Source organism: Poecilia reticulata, chromosome 22, assembly GCF_904066995.2.
Source record: "Poecilia reticulata chromosome 22, P_reticulata-male-v2, whole genome shotgun sequence".
Classification (NCBI taxonomy): Eukaryota; Metazoa; Chordata; class Actinopteri; order Cyprinodontiformes; family Poeciliidae; genus Poecilia; species Poecilia reticulata.
The window spans coordinates 20,481,558-20,506,342 of NC_088851.1; the positions used below are offsets into that span (position 1 = coordinate 20,481,558).

The following is a 24,785-nucleotide window of genomic DNA, read 5'->3' on the forward strand; positions in this document are numbered from 1 at the left end:
ACCTCTTCAAGGTGTGGCACAACAATGTGACTCCACTGCCTCATTAGAGCTCTTTATGCAGTCTGTTACGCAGGTGAGAATTAACTGTTATTGCTGTACCTGTAGGGAAGTGTTCATTGATTGACCAGTTATCCACCTGCAGCGTAGCATTCCCACCATTTCTGGTAAAACGAACCACATGATACTTCAAATCATTCACTGGGGTGCTGCTTTCTTGAACAGTGATGTCCTCAGTCCCAATGTTGAAGGTGACTCCAATCTTCCCTTGTTCCTGAAGAAAGCAAATACAATTGTTAAGGTACTGAGATGTTGGGAGTTCCCTTTATTGATGCTCTGTTGGATTGGGAATTATTACTGAAATTTGAAGGGTCATTACTTCTGCATGGATGATTTGCATAGAATTTAAGGGAGTGGATGAATCATGATTTGGGCTTGAATTGAAGGTGATGATAGAGTAAACATTTATTGATTAAAAAAAAAAACTTGTTTAAATACTTCATGAAGTAAAATGTTTCTGAAACATATTTTTAACTTGACGAATCATTGTTTTCTTATCAGAACCCTCTAGAAAGCTCAAATTCATTATCTATATTTGGAAACATGGTGTCAACAACAAGAAACACACCGAAAGTATTCTTGTCAAAATTAAGAAAATACATAAACATATGACCTTTGTTGTAATTTGCATGAAAACGTAGATAAAATGCCATCTTTCAATGGACAGTTTTAGTAATGGGCTGAAGTAATATGCCAGATGAGAAAACAGAAAGAAAGAATGGATGGATGTTTATGATTACTCACTATATGCAGCATAAGATAGTCCCCCAGACCAGGCGCGCTATCAATTCTGACCAATATGCCATCTTTCAGGGATGTACTGAAGCCAACGGTCAGCCTGTCGGTTCTGGTGCTCGGTCTCTCGTTGGCTGGCCAGTTGAATGTAATGAGGCCTCCCCCTTTGCCAAAGATGTACATGGTTCCAGCTTATAGGTGAACAGAAAACAAATTAGAATTTAAAAACCATCAGCAATAACAAGTAGCAAACTTGCCAGTATAACTAAAACCATATCACATAACTGAATATTCATTTTAAATACACCACTTATTTAGCCAAAAACTTGAATCAACTGGAATCAAATATGTCAGATTCAGTAGGTCTTGCAGGAGTTTATGGCAACAGGCACCAAGATGCTGTTGTATCAAATGTGCGGACACTAAACAGAAAATGAGCACATTTTAGATAGATCCTTATCTTTTCTTATCCTAACAAAATACCCCAAATGTGTTTTGTCCACTCCTATTTCGATTAAATTATTAAAGAGTGCCCCACTGGAGAAACCTAATTGAATGTGAATGTTCGTGGAAGTTTCGATAAACTATTTGGACCAGTTAGGGTTGGAGAACGAGTGCATCTGTATTCAGACAATTGCACTGCGGTTGTCTGTGAGAACACTAATTTTCTGCACCTACTGAGCAAACAAAAACTACACAATCTGACACATGTGTGAACAAACACAGAGGCTAGCTAATGCTAATGAGCAGGCTCAGGCAGAGGAGGCGATTCTTGGCTCTGGCTGATAATGCTTGTCACAAAAGCACTTTGTTGCCTGAGCCAGAATCCCCCCACCCCTTCTCTCCACAAGCTGCTTTTAGTCTGTGCAAATTAGCCACCTGATAATAACGCTGCAGAATGAGAAAAACTTTTATTCACCCCCTAAAAGAATATGCTAATACAGAATAGGGGAGGACACTTCAAGTGTGTTTCCAAATAATCCCTGGCTTGTTTATTCCGCTTCTAACCTAAAAGGGAGATGTAGAGATCTGTTTATCTTTATCCGTGGGGAGTCACTGAACAATGAAATATTTACTGGGAGTCGGTTGTTTTAGAGTCATGGACAGAGTTCATATTTCAAATACAGATCAGATACCAAGCTGAGCAAAAGTAATGAAAGTGGATGCAGTTTCCTGCAAGAACTAATGCATGTGTTTGCACATCAAAGAACACTATAAAGTAATGATAAGATTGTGAGGAAGTTTTTTATAAACTATTTAAGGGACTCGCGTAAGACTGCAGTTTTCAAACTCAATACCTAAATCATGGGGAGAAGGTTCCAGATTATTTTATGAGAATTCGGGAGGAGGGCAGCTGGGATGGGAAGGAGTGCTGTTGTTTTCTGAAAAATACATATTTATATATCATGCTACTTTCACATGATGGCAGCAAATAGTCAAAGTATAATTTTTTATGAGCTCAACTGTGTTATGGATGCTATTGTTTGCCCAATGGCTTTGTGCTATACAGTAATAAACAGAGGAAATATGGACAATATTCATGTTATTTATCTTTTTATCACAAAATAATAAAGTTTGTTAACTAAAAATTGCTGGTTATAGCATTTTAGCTCATTTTAAATAGAAAGACACAAAGGCTCCTCTGTCATAATAGTTGTCATTTATAAATTGTATTTAAACCAAGGTATACCTTAAATGAAAACCATCCTTCATCAGTGTGTCATTGTTACAAATTATTATCTAGTGCCATTACAGCAAGGTAAACCAAAATAAAGTTTCCTTAAAAAACAAAAATGAAAGACACATTTTCTTGTAATAATGGTTTATAAGTCCAATCATTTTAATTGAAACAGAACATTTGATTCTGTCACGTGTCCGGTGAAATGCTCTTTAGCTTTCATATGTTAATAGTTGTAGCTATTTAGTGTGACTGTATTTTAGTAAACCAATTATTGATCTTAAAAGATGCACACAATGAATATTGTGAGACCCTGTCATCCATTACACTTACCCATTATACATTGTAGCAATTGACCTTGACCAGTGTCCTTGACCCATCTCTACATGCTAAAATCTTTCGTTTACACTAACCAATTTGCCAATTGTTGAGGAAAATAAATATTCTTAGTGTTTAATACAGTTAAATCTTACGACATGCACAAATAGTGGATTAAGCAAGATTCCTTTGGATAACATCTTAGAGGAGCCGCAGAAAAGAATGTGTGTTATCAGGATGGAACCACATCATAAATGAACTCTAGCACAAAGGCCGTGTCTCAAATGAGCAGGCAGCGAGGAGACATCTCAAGTCATCTCCCACAGAGAAACACTAAAACTTGAGGACAAACACACTAACAACACATAATACTAACAATAATTGCAATTTAATCAGTAGAATACCATTTAGTTAAAATTAACATGACTTGAAGTAGTCTAATTTGTAGTTTTATAGTAACGACTACATGGAGTCCAAGAGGATGCAGAAGTTCTGAATCACTTTGCGTACCAGGCTTTATGTCAATTTAAAATTACTGCACTGATCTGTATTTATAGGAATTTGCCCAGCAGGGAGTAAAATGGGTTTAAGACAGGTTAGCTTTTGGTTGAACCCTGGTAAAAGACTAGAGGCTTTGTTCCAACCAGGAATTAGGAGTAACATCACATTTCAAACTGGCATGAGAAGAGCTGGCTTTAAATGACCTTTGGTCTCCCTTGTCTTGATAGAGAAGCACAGAAGCCCTGAAATTTAACAGGTCTCAGAAAGTAATAAAATTGCCCAAACTGAGTAATTTGAAACTGGGTCTATCCATACAAGAAAAACAACATGCCTTAATCGCATAATTGCATAAATTAAAACAAAGAAAACACCCTTTTGAATAAAAGTATGGGCCCAAGAGGAATGAATCAGATTGTTTTTGCAAAAATGCATGAGCACTCTCCAAAGACGCTTCTTTGCCTGTTTTCCTGCCTTGGCATTTTTTCCTTATCCTATTTGTTTCAGGTAAATTAAGGTCTGTCTTCATGTGTATGAAGTGTTTGTGTTGATGTGATTTTATACTTTTAAATGTTGGAATAAACTCTGAAAATGCATGACGTGGAGCTCTGATTGTTAACTCTGTGTGGCTCTTGTTTCCACGCACGCAATCATTGAATCCGGGAGCACAAGAGACTATAACGAGACCAGAAGTTAAATATACTATTCTCTTACACAATCTATTTAATCCTTGAATCTTCTATACCCTATTGGCCTCCTACCTCTTAGTCCGACCTAAACAAAAATGGCTGCCTCATAAGTGAAACTCTAATATGCTTGGGATAAATATCAAGGGCTAAATGTCTTCTGCTTTGGCTGGGCCCTTCTTGGAAGAGGATATGCAGTAATGATTGTATAAAAGTATGGCACTGCATTCAGGGCCTTTATGTAATTGTGTAACAAGTAAGTGAGTGCAGAAAAATGAGAAAGAGACTACTCACTTGTATTAGCACTGAACGAGTTAGTGACTAGCATTCGAAGGCTTGTCACCCACTGGATTGCCTATGTCCTCTGCTGTCCATTAGCCTGTATAGACTATCATTAGCAACGTCAGATCAAGCATTAACATTTGTACACAGTACTATATTTTACAGAGCTGAAGATGGCTTCGGGAAAAGGCTAAAGCTGATTCCACCTAGTTTTTCACTATCCTTGAGCAACTTTAATCTGTCCTAGTTCACAAACTTCATTTATGTAGACTCTTCAAACCTGGACTAGATTATCCAACACTAACCACTGAATATTCGAAACCCAGTACATGTCCAATAAAGCAAATAACCATCATAGTTATGCTAGTTGTTAGCCTTCCTGTCAGTCTATCCGTGCTAATGGACATCAGAGGAAGTAGTCACAGTTACTGTTTGTCTTAAAATTCTGGTGTTTTCAAAAGAGAAATAAAACAAAATATTTGCTTGCACCATAATGTTTGCTTGCACCATAATACAACTATAGCGCTACATGTATCAGTGTTGTTAATGTGGTTGTGTGAAAGATAGGTCTACAAAACACTTTCTAAAGCAGTCAATAGAACCTGTGTCTGTAAGCTTTAACTATTTCAAAGTCAAAATATTGGAGAACTTCATAAATAGATTTATTATAGATGGGTTTGGCTTTTTAGCAAAACAAACTACAAGCTTTACAAAGCTTAAGACAGGCTAGTTTCACGTGTTGCCTGATGCACACTGCTGTAAGGATGTTCCGCAAAGAAAAATATTATAATTAATCAAGATCTACATTAATTACATAAAACAATTGAAAAAGGATAAGACTGAAAGCTCGTCAGCTCCCCCTACTGTAAGTCTATAAAACATTGTACTGATTAGAGGAGTGCAGAATACAAGTCTTGGAGTTATAACCTAAAACATCCTTTAACAACACTTCTTAATTTAGCAAAACCAACACTGACAAAAGTCTGCCTCGCAGCATCCCACCAGCTTGCAAGGAACAAGTTAAACAATGCAGCTATAGAGCATCTTTCTTTTTCAAAACCAAGCATTAAACCCCAAACAGACCTACCATTTTTCTACATTATTGGACCGATGGATGAGAAGTTGCAAGAGTAGCATCTTGCAAGCTTTACAGATCTTGAAGTTTTACCACTTACCATGAGCACCCTTCAGATTTGCTGGAAAGCCGTAAATGGATACAGCCTGAGGGGAGCGATGCCTCCCCACATACAGTTGTTGATCGAATGGGTCTGCTGCCACTCGAGGTCTGTGGTTATGGGATGAGCTCTGCTTTGCAGATGCAGCACTACATCCCAAAATGAGCCACCAAATCCAAGCACTGTGGTAGAGGACAGTCAGTCCAGGAAATTGACATGAACTCCTTTTCTTAGGACCCTGTGGTGGTAGAGCACCAATGGGACACATGATGAATATTTAAAAAGTCACACTGAATGCCAGAATACTGCACTGAAATAATCTCATGTTGAAGCAAATAAAGCTGATTAGGAGTCGATGAGCTACCAGTAATTCCAACAGTCCTGACTTTTCATGTCAGAGTTCATTAAACTTGGTCAACTAAAAGAACAGAAGCATCCACCTGAGAAGAGTATATGCAGCTCAGAAACGCAAAATGAATGGCCCATAAAAAGTCAAGATGGATCAACACTTCATGCATCCTCCTCTGTTTGAAAGCTGTGGTTTCGCTGGTGCTCCTGACTGGATGCTCCAAATGTCCTTCACTATTCCCACATCATCTCTCCATTCACTCCTAGAAAAACACATTGAGGAATCCTTAGAAAGTAGATCACAAAACGGGCAACCCATTCGTAAACCTGAGTTCTGTAAATCCACTGGACTTTTTACTTTATCATATTCCTCTCGTTTCTTCCTCTTTTTAATTCCAAAAGGGTTCAAATATCTCCTAAAGCACCTTATCTCAGTGACAGTAAAACTCCTGTTCTGTTTGTCGTCCAAATCCATGTAGAGCCTTCATTTGATGTATGCGCTCAGTCTGGACACTCTGGCTGTTAAACGAAGGGAACAGCAATGAACTGGATCCCATAGCTGCCACGGGATGAAAGAGAGGGAGTGTGGAGTGCAGAGGAGAGAAGAGGAGGAGGGGTTGGACGACTACTGAGGAGGTGCTGAGAGAAATAACAGAGGTAAGAGAAAGGTAAAAGAGTGACTTCAAGGATGAAGGAATGTGGAGACAAATCCAGGATGCAAGGATGAGAACTCGGGACAAAACAACAAAGGCATAGTTTGTTTACTCTGAGGCAGAATTTGAAAAAAGAACGGATATGATTATCCTCAAAGAGCAAACTAGGGGGTGAAAAGAAAATTATTTTTTGTCTCTTACGGATGCATTTCAAATAATGGACTCTAAGGAATAAAATCACCTTTTTTTAGCTGAATGGTTAAAAGAGTTTCATGCTTCTTTTGCAACATTTATAGCAATTTGTCAGAATGAGAATAAAATAAAATCCTGATTTGTTATTACCCAAAATTGCCCACCTGCAGTTGGACTTTTGAAAGCCTGGGGCAGCATTACATGAAGAGACACAAAGGACAAACAACCACGTCCGTACACACACCCATTACTTAGTGGGGCAGGTTTTGAGTGACCAATTGACCTAAAAGTCATTATTTTGGACTGTGGAAGGACACATTCACAAGAAGAACATGGAAACTCCATGCAGAAAGACCTTGCACCAGGATCTGAATGAGTTACCATTGTGTTATAAATCAACAGTGCTAACAACTGTGCCAATGTGCCACCCAAACTCCATACCAGTAACTTCAGAAATAGAGCCCACTTTAATCAATTAGATACCAAGACAAACTGCTTTACTGCTGCTGTAAAGCATTTTAACATTTCTTCACATAATGATGCTATCTTACCAGATGTTTTACACACAATGAAGCCTACAGCAAAACTCCTAGGAATTAACATTAAGTACACAAAACATAAAAAGTAGTTATTTGTAAAATTTTGCTTTGACACACTGCTCAATACAAACTAAGAATATATCGACAAAATAACATTTTTAATTGAAAAACCCTTTTTGCTGCAAAATTATTAAATAAATAGACATGTGCTCAACAATAAATGTATTTATTGTTTTTAATACTGTACTGTATACAAAACACATAACAAGTAGTTATTTGGAAGAACAGACCACTCAGTGAAAATGAAGCTGTCATAGACATTTTTATTCCCTGTAGAAAAAATAAATGAATGCACATAGTATAAATTAACCTGTGTAGTCTAGTTGTTTACTGCTGTAATTAAGATATACCTTGATTAGAACTTCTGTTTCAGCCTTAAAGACAGAAACAACGAACTTCTTCATGAGTGCATTTTTTTTATTTTTTTTTTAAATAAAGAAATATTTCCAACTCTAACGTGTTTTTCCAGCTCGCAATAATAGGAAAGCAATGAGATACAGATACAGTAAGATCATGCAGGTGCTGTTCTAACTCGCCGTCATGAATTATTTAATTTGTGGACTTCTGAAATGACCTTCATCTAGAGGTATGTTTGTATGATGTCTTCATCCTTGTGACACACCTCAAATTCGAATTTCGAAAGTCAACTTTGATGGCTGCAGCCAGGAAAGGCCTTTCACTGCTTTTCTGCCTGAGGGGATAAAGTGGGGAAGCTGAATATCATTTTGGGAACATGAAAGGACCCATCAACCTGCTCTCCCCTCTGCATAACATTACAGACCACATACCTGCATTTGATAACAAACTCACTTTAAAGCTTGTTTGTATTTCTGCATCTGCTGCAGCAATCAAGAATGTTTGTTATAGCCTGCTGTTGGAAATTGGAAATGTAAGAAAATAATAATAATAATAATAAAAAAACTGGTTCAATGCCATTGCAGGATATTGCATCACTCCATTTTGCCAAAGTCAGAGTCGTTGGTGCCATTTTAACTGAAGCAACTTTAATCTTGGTTTAGTTGCACAGTTTTGTGCATATGGATGTAGTAAGACTGTCTGAAAAAAAAAAAAAAAACACGTGTGTGAAGCCTGGAAACTATTTTGTTGTTAAATAAGACATGTTTGAACATTTACTCACTTAATGTCTGGCTTTAGCTCTCAGTGTGTCCTCAGCTGTGCAAAGGCATCACTTCCACATTTCTAAAGTTATATGCATTAGGCTTTATCTTAAACATTTTATGACCTGCGGAGACAGATAGGTTGGAGCTGTTTTCACTTTGTGAGCCTGTCTTTGTGCGTCGACCCTCTGGGTTTATGTGCCTATTTCAGAGTCAACATGATAAAATGTGGCTGCAAGACGCAAGTAAAAAAGGTTGTTTTCTTTAGAGTTTGTCAGTCTATCGATTAAAATTATTAATCTAGTTAATCGTAAGGTTTGTTAATTAATCACATTTTAATTTTCAGTTGAAAAAAATATTTATTTAAATAAATAGACGGGTTAAACAATAAATATATTTAATGTTTTTAATATTTTATTTAGGTTACTCAGTCATCAGATTAATGTAAGCGACGTGATGCCCATTAAGTTTTGAAGTGTTGGAGGAAACCCTGATCAATCATGTAGCTTCTACTTCTTTAGGAATGGGAATGCTTACATGTCTAAGTTTAACAATGTATACACATTATAATTGTATATCTATTCAGTCCATATTTTGTTGTATTTGACAAAAAATTTTTACAATATGTTAACAATATTTTCCTTTTTGAAATTCAGCACATGAAAAATGTTATACTTCATGTTATGGAAAGAGGGTCGACCTTCTTGATACCAGAGAAAACTATCAGCTGATCATGACAAATGACTGACACATGGCTGTAACACCCATTTCGATTGGCTCGACACATCTGTCTTTGCAGCTGGAGGTGGTTGTTTACAGCGCACACAATTTCTCGCAAGCTTCTTAGCGTCAAACTGGCACATTACACAGATCACAAGCAAACGTTAGCAATTGGGTAAAGTCAGATCCAATTGTTAGCACTTCAAAGGAGTCCAGACCTCCAGCAGGCAATTGTTTCCCAAAAACCAAGGGTCCAGACCCTGTGTGCAAAGCAAAGCGTAGAACAACTGGATGGTTTTTTGCCAGGCAGCCCATCTTTCCTACACCACTGAAACACAAGGTAGATGAGCAACAGCGTAAAAGGGTTATGAACATAATATTTGTTCAAATAATTCACCTTTCACCAACTAGTGTGTTTAAGTTTTTTTAATTGAAAGATACATTCTAAAAATATAGGATTTTTATCACAGCTGTACTTATCTTTTCTGAGGAAATGTTTCAGTTAAACCAGCAAACAAAAGCTCTTTAATTAAATAAAACTTGTTTTATTAAAAGTGTTTTATCTGCGTTTCAGAGGAAATCATCAGTCATGCGAGCCTTATCAGTGCGGAAGTTTCCTACTCATTAATCATAATGTTTCAAACTAATCACAACCGTGTCCAATAGTTTTTTTTTTTTGGAAATTGCCGTTAGGATAACCTAGGCTCATGTCTTTTGCTGTTGAGAAATGCAAAAAATGGATTGTAAAACTGAAACTGTGACACTGGGTCCACATCTGCTAATCCTGTCCACAGTTTCTGCTAAACTTTGTGTGCCAGCGGCGTCCTTCCTTTTATCTGGGGGAAATAATTAGAGGACGACCTCTGTTCCAGAAAGCAAGGTAATTCCAAAGCCGGTAAAATCTGTGAGCAGGGTGTTGAAACAAACACAAAAGTTCCATTAAAGGAAAATTAAGAGCAACAAAGACGACGCCTCAGCAGAAATATACAGCAAGGCCTGTCACATTAACATAAAGCATGGCCCTCAGAAATTATTAGCCTCTCTAATCTCCTAAACCCTTAGACGCAGCATTGCACTGTTCAAATGACCTGTCCGCTGTGATGCATGGCCGTTCCCCCCCACCCCCACCAGCTGAAGAACACCAACTCCACCTCCTCACACAACCACACATTCTTTATTTCCTGCTCTCCTGCTTCTTATTTTACCTCCTGCTCCAGATTTATGTGGGTTGGAACAGCAAAAGGGCAAAGATTAAACAAACAACGGCTGAGAAAGACCACCAAGGTGAAGGACAACATACACATTATCCTTCGCTTATCAGCAGCACATTAACACAGCTCATTCAGCTCCAGCTTCACCCAGAGATAAACCAGGACGAATCAACTTCTCCTTCATCAACCTCACATATCTGTAAAAACAAGTTAATGACATTAGGCCGTATCAGTCCGACAACCAGGGGAGGAGGAGCAGCTCTGCAGCTTCATGGATGCACTTGGTGCTGATGATTAGTCTTGAGGTTGGTAGATCAATGAAGGATCCAGCACCCAGCAGAACACATATAAAGGTCAGTGAAGAGGAAAATAGACTCTCTGTCACCCTGCCAATCGCTCTGATTGCCTGCCAGTCTGCTCGCTTGTGACCAGTTACCCCACCTCATCCCATTCTAATGATTTCCTGCTGCAGTTGAAAATTTCTTCACAGCCCGTAAGAAATTAGCATTTTACTGCTTAGGGTCATAAGAATAAAAAAATAAATAAAGTAACACCCATTTTTGATTGAGAAGGTTTATGCATCAAGGCACTGAGAAAGGTCTGTTTCTCTAAGTGGAAACAAAAAAATCACTTTTAGTAGCAATTACTGTCTTTAGGTATTTTCTGTATGAATGTATCAGTCTCTCATCTTTGGAATCATTTTGATCCACTCTTCTTTCCAACATTGCTTTGGTTCATTGAGGTGTTCAGACAGTTGTTTTTGCACAGTTCACTTCAGGTCCCATTGCACAGTTTTTATATGACTGTGCTCTGGACTTGGCAGAAACTTCATTTGTCTTTTTTCACACATTCTGTTGTATAGACTTCCTGCCATGTTTCTGATTATTGTCTTAACGATTAGCTCCTTGCTTAATCTCTGGACATGGAGATGAGGTGAGGTAAAAGAATATAGAAAAACCTGTAGAATAAAGTGGCTGAAGGCAACTCAGCCACTTTATCCTGGATCACTTTTGCCTCTGCGTGGAAACACAGATAACACTGAATGGTAAACTGAGTGCGTTTCTTGTTGAGCTAAACTTTTTTCTTTACCACAACCAACTAGATCAGTGTTTACATTATGGCAGATAAGGCTCACCGCACTATCCATCTCTGGTCTGAGATTGTGCTTTAGGATTTTTTTTTTTGCAATTCCTGTTAGCATAGGTGGTCTGCCCTCGAGGTAAATATCTGGGATGTTCACTCCTGTTGACTTAAAGCCAATAACTTTAGGGCAACTTGAACATTGGCTGCTATACCATCATAATATTCAGCATCCATTAAGAATTGAATGTTGTAAATTTGACAACGAATGTACATGGAAAGTTCCTGATAAACTTTAGAAACACTGAGCAGTAATGCATTGGAAAGGAAAGCTTGTTTTTTTTTTGGTAAGTGAGCCACTTCAATTCAGTTTAACCAAGCCACAACAAATGCCGTCTCAAGGAACTGTACAAGACAAACGGGTTCAATTCATATTCATAAAAATGCTCCATCCCTCCAGCCCTTCGACTCTGCTAACACACACAGCCTCTGTTCACTTTCCTCTTATTTCAAAAGACCCACACAAAGACATAAATTATCTCAGTCCAATTCCACAGTCCCTTTATTTTTCCAGCATTCTATTCATCCCCATTTTTTAAGTTTATTGCCTCACTTCACAAGTTCATCTTCTATCGGTCTCCTCACAGTTATGTGAAGGCTTTGTGATGGATATGCACTCCAGCTCCAACAGTTATCGACACCTTCAGGTCCTTACGATGGAGGGTGTACAATTCTGCCGTCAGAGCTCAGAATCATTGCAGTGGATACCAAAGCTTTACTATTAACTAAGGAAGTCATATTTGTGTTGTTCTGCCTTTTTCCATTATCCCACTGCTGGTCACCTATTTCAAGTGGGTGTTATAGTAAAAGAAATAAAGCAGAGTTCTGTGAACTGTTACATTTACAGTACTGCAAAACCATCAAACTATCAAACTGGAAAGTGGTAATTAGCTTATTAATTTTCAGTGTATTTTAATGTCTCTGGGAAAATACGGTGTATGAAAGATTAGTTTGAAAGATGAATCCTTTGCCTATCCTGGGAAATGATTCCATCACAGCCTAAATAAGCAAAACACAATAGTTCATAATCAAATAATATGTTCAATAATTAAATCTATATACACAAGTTTAAGTAAAAGACATAAAAACAAATAGGAAACTAAAACACCACTTTTACAGGTAGATAAGAAAAAGTTACCTAACTTAAACTTTTAACGTAAATGCTTTTACCAAAAGCTTTCTTCTTACTTGGTCTCTCTCTATATTTTAAAGAAAGGGTGTCACAGTCTAATTGGGAATTGTAATATCTGATGGTAATTTTGCAGTAAGAAAAATTGAAAAGAATACAAATAAGGACAGGAATTAAAAGAACAAACAGTCTTTGGTTCCATCAGCTTCTCACACCAGAACCACCTTGACGAAACAAGGAGGGGCTGTTGTTCTATTGAACTAAAAAAACAGGTTTTTTTATACTGCAAATATTTAATTCCATTCTGTTGCTTAGGTGCACATACTGTCAGGGGATGCAACATCAACAGTGACTGTGACCGTTCACTGAAACGAAAGGAAGGCAAACAAGGAAATTGGAAACACATGAAACGGTAAAGTCAATTTCCAATACTGAGGCTAAGACGTTGACAGGCAATGATGCAACCCCATGTCAATGTAGAGTCAGCTGCCTGTTTCCAAGGAATATTGTAGAGGGCCTAAGTGTATTCATGTTTGAGCCTGTGAAGAAAAACAGGTCCCATAAATTGTCTCTGAACACTTAAATGCTGTGTCAGAGACATCTCTTATAAACTCATTAAGCAAATATTTTCCCAGACACGCAAAGTTCTTGCATTTTTCTATATTTTAAACTCATAAGAATTCCCAAAACCATGAGAGGTATCCAAATGCATGACAGTGGATCCACATTTCTCTCTGAAACACATGCAAAAGAACAAAAGGGAAATAAGAGAAACCACAGGAACTTTGAACAAAATGACGAGCAAGAACCAAAAAAAAAAACAGTTTTGATTTATATTGTTGGTCCTCCCTCCTGCTATCCCTTCTGGGTGTAAACTCTTTTCAACTGTTTACACCCAGAATTTAATCATTTTGATCTATAACTCAAAATAACTCATCAGTACACATCAGAAAATGGTCCAGGAAGTGAGATGTCCACCTTTTTTTGAACACCTCACTATCTTACGGCTTGTAATCTCAATAGCAGACATAAGCATCATCCATAACAAAACAAACAAAACAAAACAAAAAAATAAGGGCAAAGTCATTTGTGGAATAAACTTTAAAGTAAAAAAGGGCTTCCTCTATATTTCTCTTTTTTTGGCATGTCAATCTTTGACAGAATAAGTTCTGATAGGAAACACGATTGTCGGGTCTCTGAGTCAGCCTCTCCTCATAGTTCCTCTGACAGAAAACGCATTTCAAAAATCACCAAAGGACGGATAAAAGAGCAGCGAGACTCAATCTAAATAACATAAGTTGTGTGAACATCCAAGAGCTGAAACTCAGGTTCAAGTGGAAATTGATGAAAAAAAGAGCTTCAAAAAGTGTTTTGTACTATTTTGATTAGAGGAGTCCAGGTGTAGCATACGTTCATGTTCATTCTGGGTTTATTCTCTACATCACTTCAAAGACAAATCATGGATGAAAAACAACCCTGACTTTTTATTTTTTATTTTTAGTGATTTTTGTTTAAAAATAAGCCTGATTTTGCATAAAACAAAATTGCAAGTCACGTTTAAAAATAATTTAAGCAGAACATTGAAAACTGCGAGAAAAAAAAAAGGTATTTGTGTAAATTCTAAAAAAGAAACGGTAAAATCAGAACATTGGTTAGCCTTCCAAATGATAACATTGTCATTATATGGATATTTAGTTAGCTATGTAGTTTGATAAAGCACCCATTAACTCAACCATTTTTTTTAAATATGAAGGTTTCTAGCAATTGTCTTACATTATCTTTAGAAGGAGAAGATTACCTTGAAGACCTGATGTAAAGACATTCAAAGTTTTTACCACACAGAAAGAGAACTTTTATCAGAGTTAAAGAGGGTGTAAGTTCTTTAGCAGGTGAGATAACTAAATTAAATGTTCTGTCCAAACCAGTCCCATTACTCACAACAAGAAAAGCAGAAACAGTTCTGTGGAACGGTGAGCAAAAAACATCAGCAAAACTTTCTGCTTCAAAAATTATTTGGAAAATTGTGGGTATTACGGTGGCATAACAAGACCAAGGAGAGGAAAGAAAAATATGCAGTGAAAACATCTACAAAAGCAAATATAAATGCTGTGTTGAAACACAGACCAATTCAGCCAGCAAAACAAAATACTCAACAAACAGCAAGACACAAAAGAGCTAAGACTGAAGACAGCTTAACCGAGACAGCGTCATCTGGAAGCAAATGGAAGCCAAGGATTAAATGTATACTACATAATATTCAAACAAGTTGGATTCTTGTTATCACAATAAAAATAGCACATGCAGCTTTTCCTTCTTTGAACAGATGTTGAGTGGTGTCACAGTCTCTCAGCCTGATGTTCACCAGGACTCTGAACACTGCTCTTAAGATTACAACCTCTGACGAAACTCTCATTGAGGCATGTGCAAAAGCCCACGCCTTGCATGGTCCTCTTTAGACATGTTTTGCTGTTGCAAGAAGTTTACGATTATGCAGATTACTGTAAACGATTTATTTAAATTGGTGTTTTAAAGTAGAAAGCCAAACATGTAAAACTAAGTTCTGTACTACTGCACTTATTGCATATTTACGACCAAAACTTTCTTTATTCCATCTTTGGCATTCCAAACAAATCTTCAGGACATTCCAGCTTAATTCTGGGCTGCACTTTGTTTTCCATTTTGCTTTTGAGCTTTTTTACATATCTTTCAATTTCAGACATGAACAACCAGCATGCATTGCAAGCTTGAAGGCAGGCGAATAAGCTTCTTTAAATACTGTATATCCACTGATATACTGAAACCCATTTGAGGTGTTTGAAAGTTATCTGGTGAGGGCAACCTTTAGAGCTGGAGCTGTTGTCTGTCGATTTGCTAAACGGTGTCTTTGAGAAGAAGCTCAATAGGATAATACAAAATTAATAGGTTGCGCAACAAGCAATACTTTATATGTTCTCCAGTAAAATACTTAATGCATCACCAATGTGTTAATACAGAGAGTCGTGTGGTGCAATGCTAGACATGAAAGCACGACAAATGAACTCACGGTCACTGCACTGCGTCCCAGTGTAGGAGGTCATGGAGCAGTCGCAGGTGTAGTTCTCCCACTGCTGGATGCAGATCCCCATGTTGGCACAGGAGTCCTCCTGACAAGTTGTGCTTGGACCTGTGGGAGTCCAACAATACCCACCAAACACACAGACAGGCCCTGCATTTAACAAGAACCAGTAAATGACTAGAAATAGCACATACTGAGATATTCTCCTTTGGAAAAGGTTATATTGTTTCTGTGAAACATAAATGGGCCAAGCAATGAAGCCAAAGGAATCATTTTCTTTTATATGACTATCTGGTCTCTTGCAAACAAAACTGCTTTCATAGTTCATCACATGTTGGTACTGCTGTGTAATGTGCATATTCAAAAGGTTAAATTCATTATTCACTTTTATATTAACCTATGATGAATGAAAAAAAAGAAGACCTTCAAGATCAAGATCAATCAAAATCTTCTCCACTTCTTCCTGGTCACAACATAATTGCTCTGTAGGCGACACTCCTTTGAGATTAAACTGACTAAAAAAGGAAAAATGCGTCTATGTTGTCTGTTTAATAACTTAAGAATACATTTTATTTTTTCCCCCCCAAGTTTCAAGACGTTTGGTTTTCAGAAAATGTCCAAAAACCTTTCTAGATGTTTGTCCAAAATTATTTCCAGAAGGATCAGCCAGTCTGAGAAAATGTGTGAAGGCTTGATTTCTGTCTGTTAAAGAAGGATTTCTGACCAGACTTTTAAATCTAAGACTGAAAGAAAGAATGATATCTAAAATAAAGGGAATTTGTTGTTTACATTCCCTTTATTTTTGGTGGCTGATGTGAATCAGGGATTCATGTAAGATGTTCAATGGTTACCAGAGGCGCAGCAGCACCATCTAGTGACGGTAGTAGAGTAGTGCCGTGGCCTCCAACTATAACTTTCAATTGGGGCTTTGAGAGACGCCAAAGAACATCAAATGAGCTTCATGTGATGGAAGCTTGAAAAAATAAAAATAAATAAAGAAAACAAAGTTAAACAGTTAGAATGACAGTGCCGACATAAAGAAAACCAAAGCACAAATAAAATGATTTATTAAAATGAGATGGACACCCAGCTGTGATCGATGAGATTTTATTTGGAAAAATAAACCAATCAACAATCACTTCCCACATTTAATACAATACAGTGCATAACATCACACAGATTGATCTTTTACAGCAACAAACACATTTGTTGAGCTCTGACTTTGTGTTAAAAAAATGTACCTTCAGAGTACATTATGTCCAACTGATGGCAGGTGTAAGAAAAAAACACAGACTTCCATGCAAACAAGAAGAGATTGTGGAGGATGGCCCAGGACCCTCAGAGGATGACAAAAACAACGAAGCAAAAAAGAAAAGCACCGAAGAATGGAAACATTTTCATCCACAGTGACGTTTGTCAGCTAGTGCAAAATGTTTCCATGTGGCGCTGTATTACACTGAAGGCATGGATAAGGCAGGAAGCAGCACAAAACATTCAAACCTTTGGCAAGTCCTGCTTTTAAAACAACAGGCATACACTAGACTCCTGACACATGGTTCATGGCCCAACCTAAACCTGCACAGCTGAATTCAGAAATTCAGGATTGAAGTATTTCATATTAAGCCTCTACAGCTGTCTCTTGACTTAATTCACGGTAGAATTTGTCCAAAAAAAAAAAAACAACAACAACGTTGAGGTGGTATTTAGAGACCAAGAGGTCAGACATATCTGATTTCATCTGCACATTGAAAAGATATTCTATAATAGGCAGCATATTACAGTCAAATTCACTTTTTCATCAAATGAAAACAATTAACCTGGTTTATAATAGAAAAAAAAAGAGCCGTGTTCTAAAACTGGGATTAAAATTTGAACTGTGGGTTGATAATCATTTAACATAGCCATGAATCTAATTGACTGTGCAGGATATAAATCTACGTGTTTGTTTCATATATTACGATTTAACATTTACATCAATGTAGAGAAAACAAATCTTACAAAAGAATGTTGGATAAAAAAACAAACAAACAAAAAAAAACAGCACCAGTAAGTAGTTTACGTTTCTGAACTGGCAAAACTGCTCTGATGGTGGCTGACGGTACAGTAGATAAACAGCCAATGTGGCCGATAATGTGGTGGTGCACATGAGGAAGCACTGGATGTCTGGTATGAAGCTAGCAATGGGTAAATGAGGCAACAAACACAGTTAGTAGGATGGAGTTGCTCCCGTATGGATGCAGCGTTGAGGAGCTACTGTTTGCATTGAGTAGGAAGAAAGGGCTGCTGGAGCTGAAGTTGGAGTTGGACTTTGTGTTGTAGGAGTCTAAATCAGGCAGAGACCTTAGCGACGGTGTACCTTCACATCCGCGCTCGATCTGGCCGCTGCGGAACAAGGCATCGTTCAGGAGGTCTGGCAGGCGACCGTTGAGGTCCATGGAAGCCAAGCAACCCTGGAAGCCTTCTCTGGAAGCCACCAGTTTGGGGAGGTTTCCATACATGCCTGGACCCAGGCCTGCGATGAACAGATCACCTGAAGAAGAAACCGTGGAGAGGAAATATGTTTATGTGGTATATACCAACAGGCTCAGATTGCAGAAAAAAAACTTTCAATGCCCAAAATACTGCACTGCAACAGTTTGCATCACAATTTCAATTCAATGCAAAGATGCTATTACAAATAAGGCAAAGAATGCATGAATGAACCAAAACTGTTGTCAACATCCAATTAATTAATTTAGATGAAATAAAAAAGTATCTGAACATTGTCAAAAAACGTTACAATTTTAACAAAATAAAAAAAGGGGGGGTTAGCTTCATGCCTCTACATCCTGTTAATCTTTTTGAGCAAGTTGTTCATATTGCTGATAGGAAAATGTAATACGGTTTTCTTAAAAGGTAAAATACTATTAATTTAAACGAACAATAGACCCACAATTAGTCACATTCTCAGCTTACCTTTCAGGTCAAGGTTCTTTGCTCCATTGATAGTCTGACTTGTGGCTGTAGCATCTACTTTCAGTGTGTGGGTATTGCTATTGTCTCGGGTGATGGCCACATTGTGCCACTGATTGTCATTTAGCGACCTTTCACTTTTGCCTTTGATGAGGTTGGGCCCATTTCCAAGATCAAAAACATAGTGGATGTATCTGCAATGAGAAATGCCTTTAGTTTCAAAGAGATCTGGTCAAATGCTTGTAACTTTGCTCTTAAAGTTATATTTTTTGGTTGAAACAAGACATACACATTTGTTTTAAAGCTCCTGCAGAAAATCTTTGCCACAAAAACAAATGAATAGACTATCCTGTTGATGTAAAACCTACCCTTTGACCAATTCTACAGCAATAAAGTCATTTCCATCCCCAGAGTTGAAGAGGATGAAGCCATCAGGGGAAGTGGTCTTGAACTGGAAGAAGAGGTGCATGGATGTGTAGGCCTGCAGAGTAGCCAGACTCAGGTAGCTGCTTTTTGTCTTGAAGGTAACCGGGTCAGCAATAATAGAGCGAACCCCGAAGCGAGCATTGAGCTCACAGTAATCAATGTCGCCGTTCTTGCACAAGTCAATGTACAGCATGCCGTTAAACCTGTGGAAAGGAAGAGAACATGCAGCTAATATTTCTACATTAAGTATACTGGTTAAAATGTCCTTCAGAATATGAAAAGAGGATCATTTTCCCCCAAAGAACCACACTGTCAGACAACAGCACTTTGAAAAGGTGGTAAACATCTCCTAAGGAGTAGATCTAAACATTTCTTGATCAAGAGTTCCCTAGGTTCCTGAAGGTTTCTTGTTATTTACTACTCTTCAGTCTATTACTTGAAATTTTTTTCAGAAATATCTCCATCCATCCATCCATTTTCTTGACACCCTTCTCCCTTAGTGGGGTTGGGAGAGGTGCTGGTGCCCATCTCCAGCTAACGTTCCGGGCAAGAGGCAGGGTCACTCCGGACAGATCGCCAGTCTGTCGCAGGGCAACACAGAGACACACAGGACAAACAACCATGCACACACACACACTCACACTCACACCTAGGGACAATTTGGAGAGACCAATTAACCTAACAGTCATGTTTTTGGACTGTGGGAGGAAACCGGAGCCCCAGCCCAATTTAAACCTTGGCTGGCACCTATCCTAAGTGAGACGTCATTACAAGGTCCATGTCCATGTATTGACTTCAGAAATATCTGTTCTTCTTTATTAAGATTTTCTCTATTGCTATTAGCTCCAAAGAGAGATGAGCTGGAAAAAGCATACAGGAGATGGTTAAATGAAAAGTGCTGAATCTCTCAGCTCCCATGCCAGGTCTTCCCTGGATTTTGGTTTTCTGTTTTTTAAAGATGAGACTTTTGAATGCCACTCTAAAAAGAAAGAAAGAAAAAAAAACTAAGCAAGTATTTCATTAGGCTCACATTTGTGTATTAAAATATTTGGTAACACTTTATTGAAGGGGTATGCATAAAACTGACTTGACACTGTCATAAATATGACACATCTGTCATGAACATAAAGAAGTCTTTATGAATGTTTATGGCAGTTGTCATGAAATGTAATTTGGTAAATAATGACACTTTTCATGCAAAGTTGCTCTAAAAGTTGAATTAAAAGTCCATTAAAAATTCCAACTTTGCATTAAATTATCATAATTTACAAAATCATGCAAAGTTGGCACTTTTAATGGACTTTTAATGCAACTTTTAGAGCAACTTTGCATGAAACGTGTCATTTTTTACCGAATGACGCTTCATGACAACTGTCATAAACATTCATAAAGACTTCTTTATGTTCATGACAGGTGTTATGTTGTGTTTATGACAGTGTCAAGTCAGTCTTATGCACACCCCTTCAAATAAAGTGTTACCAAATATTTTTTATTGTTCTTATGGAATATTCCAATCTTAAATGTGATGGTTTATTTGCTAACTCTTTCATTATTTTTGTCATGAGTACATATACTGTTCAGAAAGCATGAATAACCTACTTACTCTGGTCAGGCAGTGTCAGTGGCTTGGTTAACATCAGATTAACATTATTGGATTCAAAATGTTTTTAGATTTAGTCAGCTGAGGAAGTAGCTCTTTCCACCACCACTTGTATGATTGGCTACAAGTCTTTGTCTCCCTGTCTCTGCGCTGACAGGATTTGGAAGTTGGCATCCTATTTGTAGCTTTAGTGAAGAGCTAATTCACTGCCTTTAAGTCTCTAAATTATAAAAAAAATGAATTGCTATTAGGTATTGTTTTAACTTTTTAGAGGACACGTTTCTTCAAATATGTCACCCTTTTATTCCGGGGCCCATCTCTAGAGAGCCCCAGCCCAATTTAAACCTTGGCTGGCACCTATCCTAAGTGAGACGTCATTACAAGGTCCATGTCCATGTATTGACTTCTGAAGTAGATAGAATACAGGATTTAGTCTGAAATGTATTTTTATATTGCCTTCCTCTCCCCATTTAAAGTAGAAATGACGGCAAAATGTACCTCAGGCTCTGGAGGTGACCGATGAAGCTGGATGGGATGGTGGAAACGAACCGGCGTTCTGTCATGATTCCCGTTTCGATGTTGTGGAACTCCAGCCGAGTGTGATCGCCCACCATTTGTCCTGCAGACGGGGAGGGTGCAGGGGATGGGTTGAAAAGAAAGACAAACAAAACGAAAAGAAAAGAGAACTCTGTCTGACACTAACACAAAAGGGCTGATTTAAGGAAAAAAATTACATTAACAGTATTAGAGGAATTCTTCATAGCTAACACACCCCAGCATGGTGATAATACACTGAAAAAAGCAACACTGAGAACATTTCCAGTTGAAGCAGGATTAAGTACCTTCTGCTACATCATCGTCAACCGTTAGCTTGTAGGTTTTGCCCCGACGCACCACGCGCACTGTATGCCATTCATTATCATTGAGCTTTTGCCCGGCATACAGGGTCTCCGGTCCCTTGCCTGAGAACAATGGTCAGTCACAAAGTTAAGGACAAAGTGAGCCTCAAACCAAACCTTTGTCTTCCCACCAGTCAGTCTGGGCACAAACTTGTCACGCTATGAAGAGACTTGGAAATGTATCCAAGAATGGATCTAATTCATTTGGGAAACAAAGGTTTGGTTCAATCAGTGAATTACACAATGAAAAAAAAAAAGACAAAATAGTTGACAATGCGTTCATATTATATATTAGATTTATGCAGCAGAGAGGGAAAAATGCTTCTACTCATTACAGGCCCACAGAAGTCTTCTTCCAACTGCATTTTGAAACTAACTGAAACACTGCTTAGAAAATATAACTTTTGGATAAATGCTTAAAGAATTTGATATGATATATGATAAAAAATGCTTAAAGAATATCCACACTATTATCAAACCTTCAATTGTATTAAAGATCAGATGAAGAAGCAGTTATTTTAACTAAATTATTGTGCTGCATATGTCTTGGCAGGTTCAACGTAATCTTTTACCACCGATTCTTTAAGCTTAGCTCTAACTCACATTACAAATCAAAGTGAAAATCATACTGGTATGATCAAAATTGGAAACACAGCTCAGTTTAACCTCAGTTTAACTCTAGAGCTCCCGTAAAGCTTCTTAAGGCTCTTAATGCTGCTGGGTTGACTCTTTTAAAAAGCCGACATAACTTCTATATTTCAGGATTAGTGGCGTTAAGATTGGTAGACTGGGGTATTGGTCTCTTTTTAAAGGGGACAAAAGGGGGTACTTTAGATATAAGATCCCATATTTCAGCCTACACCTGTACACACTACAGGAGAGTTCGACTGACGGTCGAACTTTGAACTCAGACCAAGTAGTCAGGTGTTGTTTGGAGTTTCGTGGAGAGAACTTTGGAAGTATAACATTTCATATCATTTTCCAGGGTCCATTCAGTCTCTGTACGATCAATGGAAGAGATGGTTTTTCTTTGCTGGTAATATCCCTGACTCGTCATCACGTGTTAGACTCTGCTGGTGTTACCCTCTATCAACAATTGCTGCTCTTTGTCTTTCCTGAGGGGGTCTTTGAATCCCTGTACAACTCAAGATTAGCCCTTTGTTACCAAATTTGCTCATTACTTTAATGGACAGATTTTTTTCTGATGTAGCCAGGGGGCAGAAGGTGTGCAGCTTGTGAAGAGTCTTTGGATGCTATTACCTCTGATAATAGCAGTGATCAGAAGTTGATTTGAGTCACAGAGCAGAAACATCTGTGATGTTATTGGCCTGAATGACTGTAAACACCCTCAAGATTGAAGTCATGGTCAATAGCTCCATGGCTGGCTTTGGAAAGCAATGTCAGTCATAGAGGAAGTGGTGAAAGGGACGTTGCTTTGGGAATCTTTGATGTCCCTGCAGTTAGTCAAAAAAGCTAAAGCGGGAAATCGCAGAAATGACCCCAAAAGGGCTATGCTAACCAAACCCATACCATGTTTTGCTAACAGAAATTCCTCCTTCTTGTGCGTGACATGCATACACAATCAGGTCGAAGGGTCCAACGGGTTGACACCAAAGATTACAATGTGAAATATTATCCCTCTGGTATTACATTTGCATAGAATAAACGGTTCTTTTGCATTGGTAAGAGTTGACAATTTATTTACTTTTAAAAGACATGTCATATTCAACATGCAATCGGAATTAGGAAAGGTTGGTACAGTTTGTATAGTAACGATGATCGATATTTAAATTAAAAGTATTGTATGCTTTGTTTCAGTTTAACTATCTTGGTAATGCACATCCATGTGTCGTTTTAATACAGCAATACCTAAAAAAGCAACTTTGTATCATAAGATCTCCAGCATGGAAAGACTGGAAGGGGTTTCCATATTTCTGCTTCTATAATGCATCATTAAACCACTCCAGGAATTTGAGTGAATTTCATGGAGCAAGCGAAGGCTGGAAGTCCTTGACCTCCTATCCCTCAGAAGGCACAGCATCAAGAACCAACACACATCAACAGCTGATAGATGGATCAGGAATCCTCATGACATAGTCAGATTTTTTTTTTTTTTTGCACTGCTTTTCCAATAAATTTAGTTTCAGGATCACCACTGATCACCTTGAATATTTATGTGTTAAGATTAGAAAGAATTTTAAACTTCCACAGATATATGCAGTAAGTTGGATGACATTAAGATGATAAAATTCCTTCTTTTATAATCATGGGGATTTAATTAACATGCCTTTAGTTTGAGCCTTTGCATTAATAAGGTTTTCATTCACTATGCCACCATTACTGAGCCTGTAAGGCATAAGTAGCAATCCCAACCTTTGGTCCTCAAATGGGCAGTGTCCTGCAACTCTTCTGTCATAAAGGTTGGTTTTGTTTGGTTATTTGTTTGTAATTATTGAAATAAATAATATCAGAATTAAGACTAAAACCCCTTCAGATGTCAACCGAAAGGAACATTTTCTAATCTCAATTTTTTTTTTTTTTTTTTACTCAAAACCGACACAAACTCAACATCCACATAGTAAAGGTTGAAGTAAAGTGGAAGGCAGTGCAGAGCAGATACAAGAAGAAAAGACAACAAGTACAACAAAATGAAACTTGAGTGTTAACTTACTGGAGTTACAGTTTATCCTGATACAGTCTAGATGGGGAAGAATAAATGACAGATGAAATTGCATCCTTCAAGGTTATAGCTGCAGACATCCAAAAACAAGAAGTCCACCCTTCCGGGGACGCACACATGCAGGAGGGTAGCCATTTTATTTCCTTGGATTCTTATCTTTAATTTCATACCAATTGATCAGAAAAAAAGCATAGACAGAGGAAGGTAAAGAGTTAGTTTTTTTCATAAAGTTTAGGCTTAACATTTTCGTTTTTTTCTTTACTTTAAAATGGCCACTTATGGTACCAGCTACGAGGCTTTTCCAACCCAATGGCAAAGATTAAATGTTTGCTGCATTCTTTTGTTTCCAAGTCACAGATTTTTGTAAAGCAGGAGAAAAGCAGGTTGATTAGCTTTTCACGGAGAGAATAGAGTTTAACGATGCAACGCAAAGCCTGTCCAGCTGCTGCCAGCAGCTGTGAGGACATCGTGGGTTGGTCACCACGTGGCTGGTGGGTCATGTGTCGTCAACCGCAACAGAAAAGTGGGAGCAAACAGCCTCGATCCAATCAGCACCAGCACCATACAGAGGCACAGGATCCCCAGTTGTGAAGTATGGAGCGCTGCTCGGCTACTATGTTTGGTCCTAAGCTGC

The 24,785-nt window shown here is 38.0% G+C and overlaps 1 protein-coding gene across 11 annotated transcripts in view; it reads right to left on the minus strand.

Moving 5' to 3' along the window:
• Window positions 1-24,785, minus strand: part of nrxn3a (neurexin 3a) — a 119,963-nt gene that overhangs the window by 17,748 nt on the left and 77,430 nt on the right. For 8 of the 11 annotated variants that reach the window (XR_532656.3, XR_532655.3, XM_081603376.1 and 5 more), the window contains 9 exons: window positions 24,143-24,169; window positions 21,415-21,534; window positions 21,071-21,191; window positions 18,915-19,175; window positions 18,550-18,740; window positions 17,951-18,124; window positions 15,583-15,702; window positions 802-983; window positions 100-271 (listed from right to left, as the gene is read on the minus strand). Coding sequence is in view for 7 of the 11 variants with exons in the window: in XM_081603376.1 (XP_081459502.1) it covers window positions 100-271; window positions 802-983; window positions 15,583-15,702; window positions 17,951-18,124; window positions 18,550-18,740; window positions 18,915-19,175; window positions 21,071-21,191; window positions 21,415-21,534; window positions 24,143-24,169 (1,368 nt within the window). In the remaining 4 variants the exon portion in view is untranslated. Of the gene's footprint in view, window positions 1-99; window positions 272-801; window positions 984-5,429; window positions 6,293-15,582; window positions 15,703-17,950; window positions 18,125-18,549; window positions 18,741-18,914; window positions 19,176-21,070; window positions 21,192-21,414; window positions 21,535-24,142; window positions 24,170-24,785 lie in introns of those variants that run through there. The other 3 variants (XR_014085883.1, XR_014085882.1, XM_081603377.1) reach the window with 2 other exon arrangements.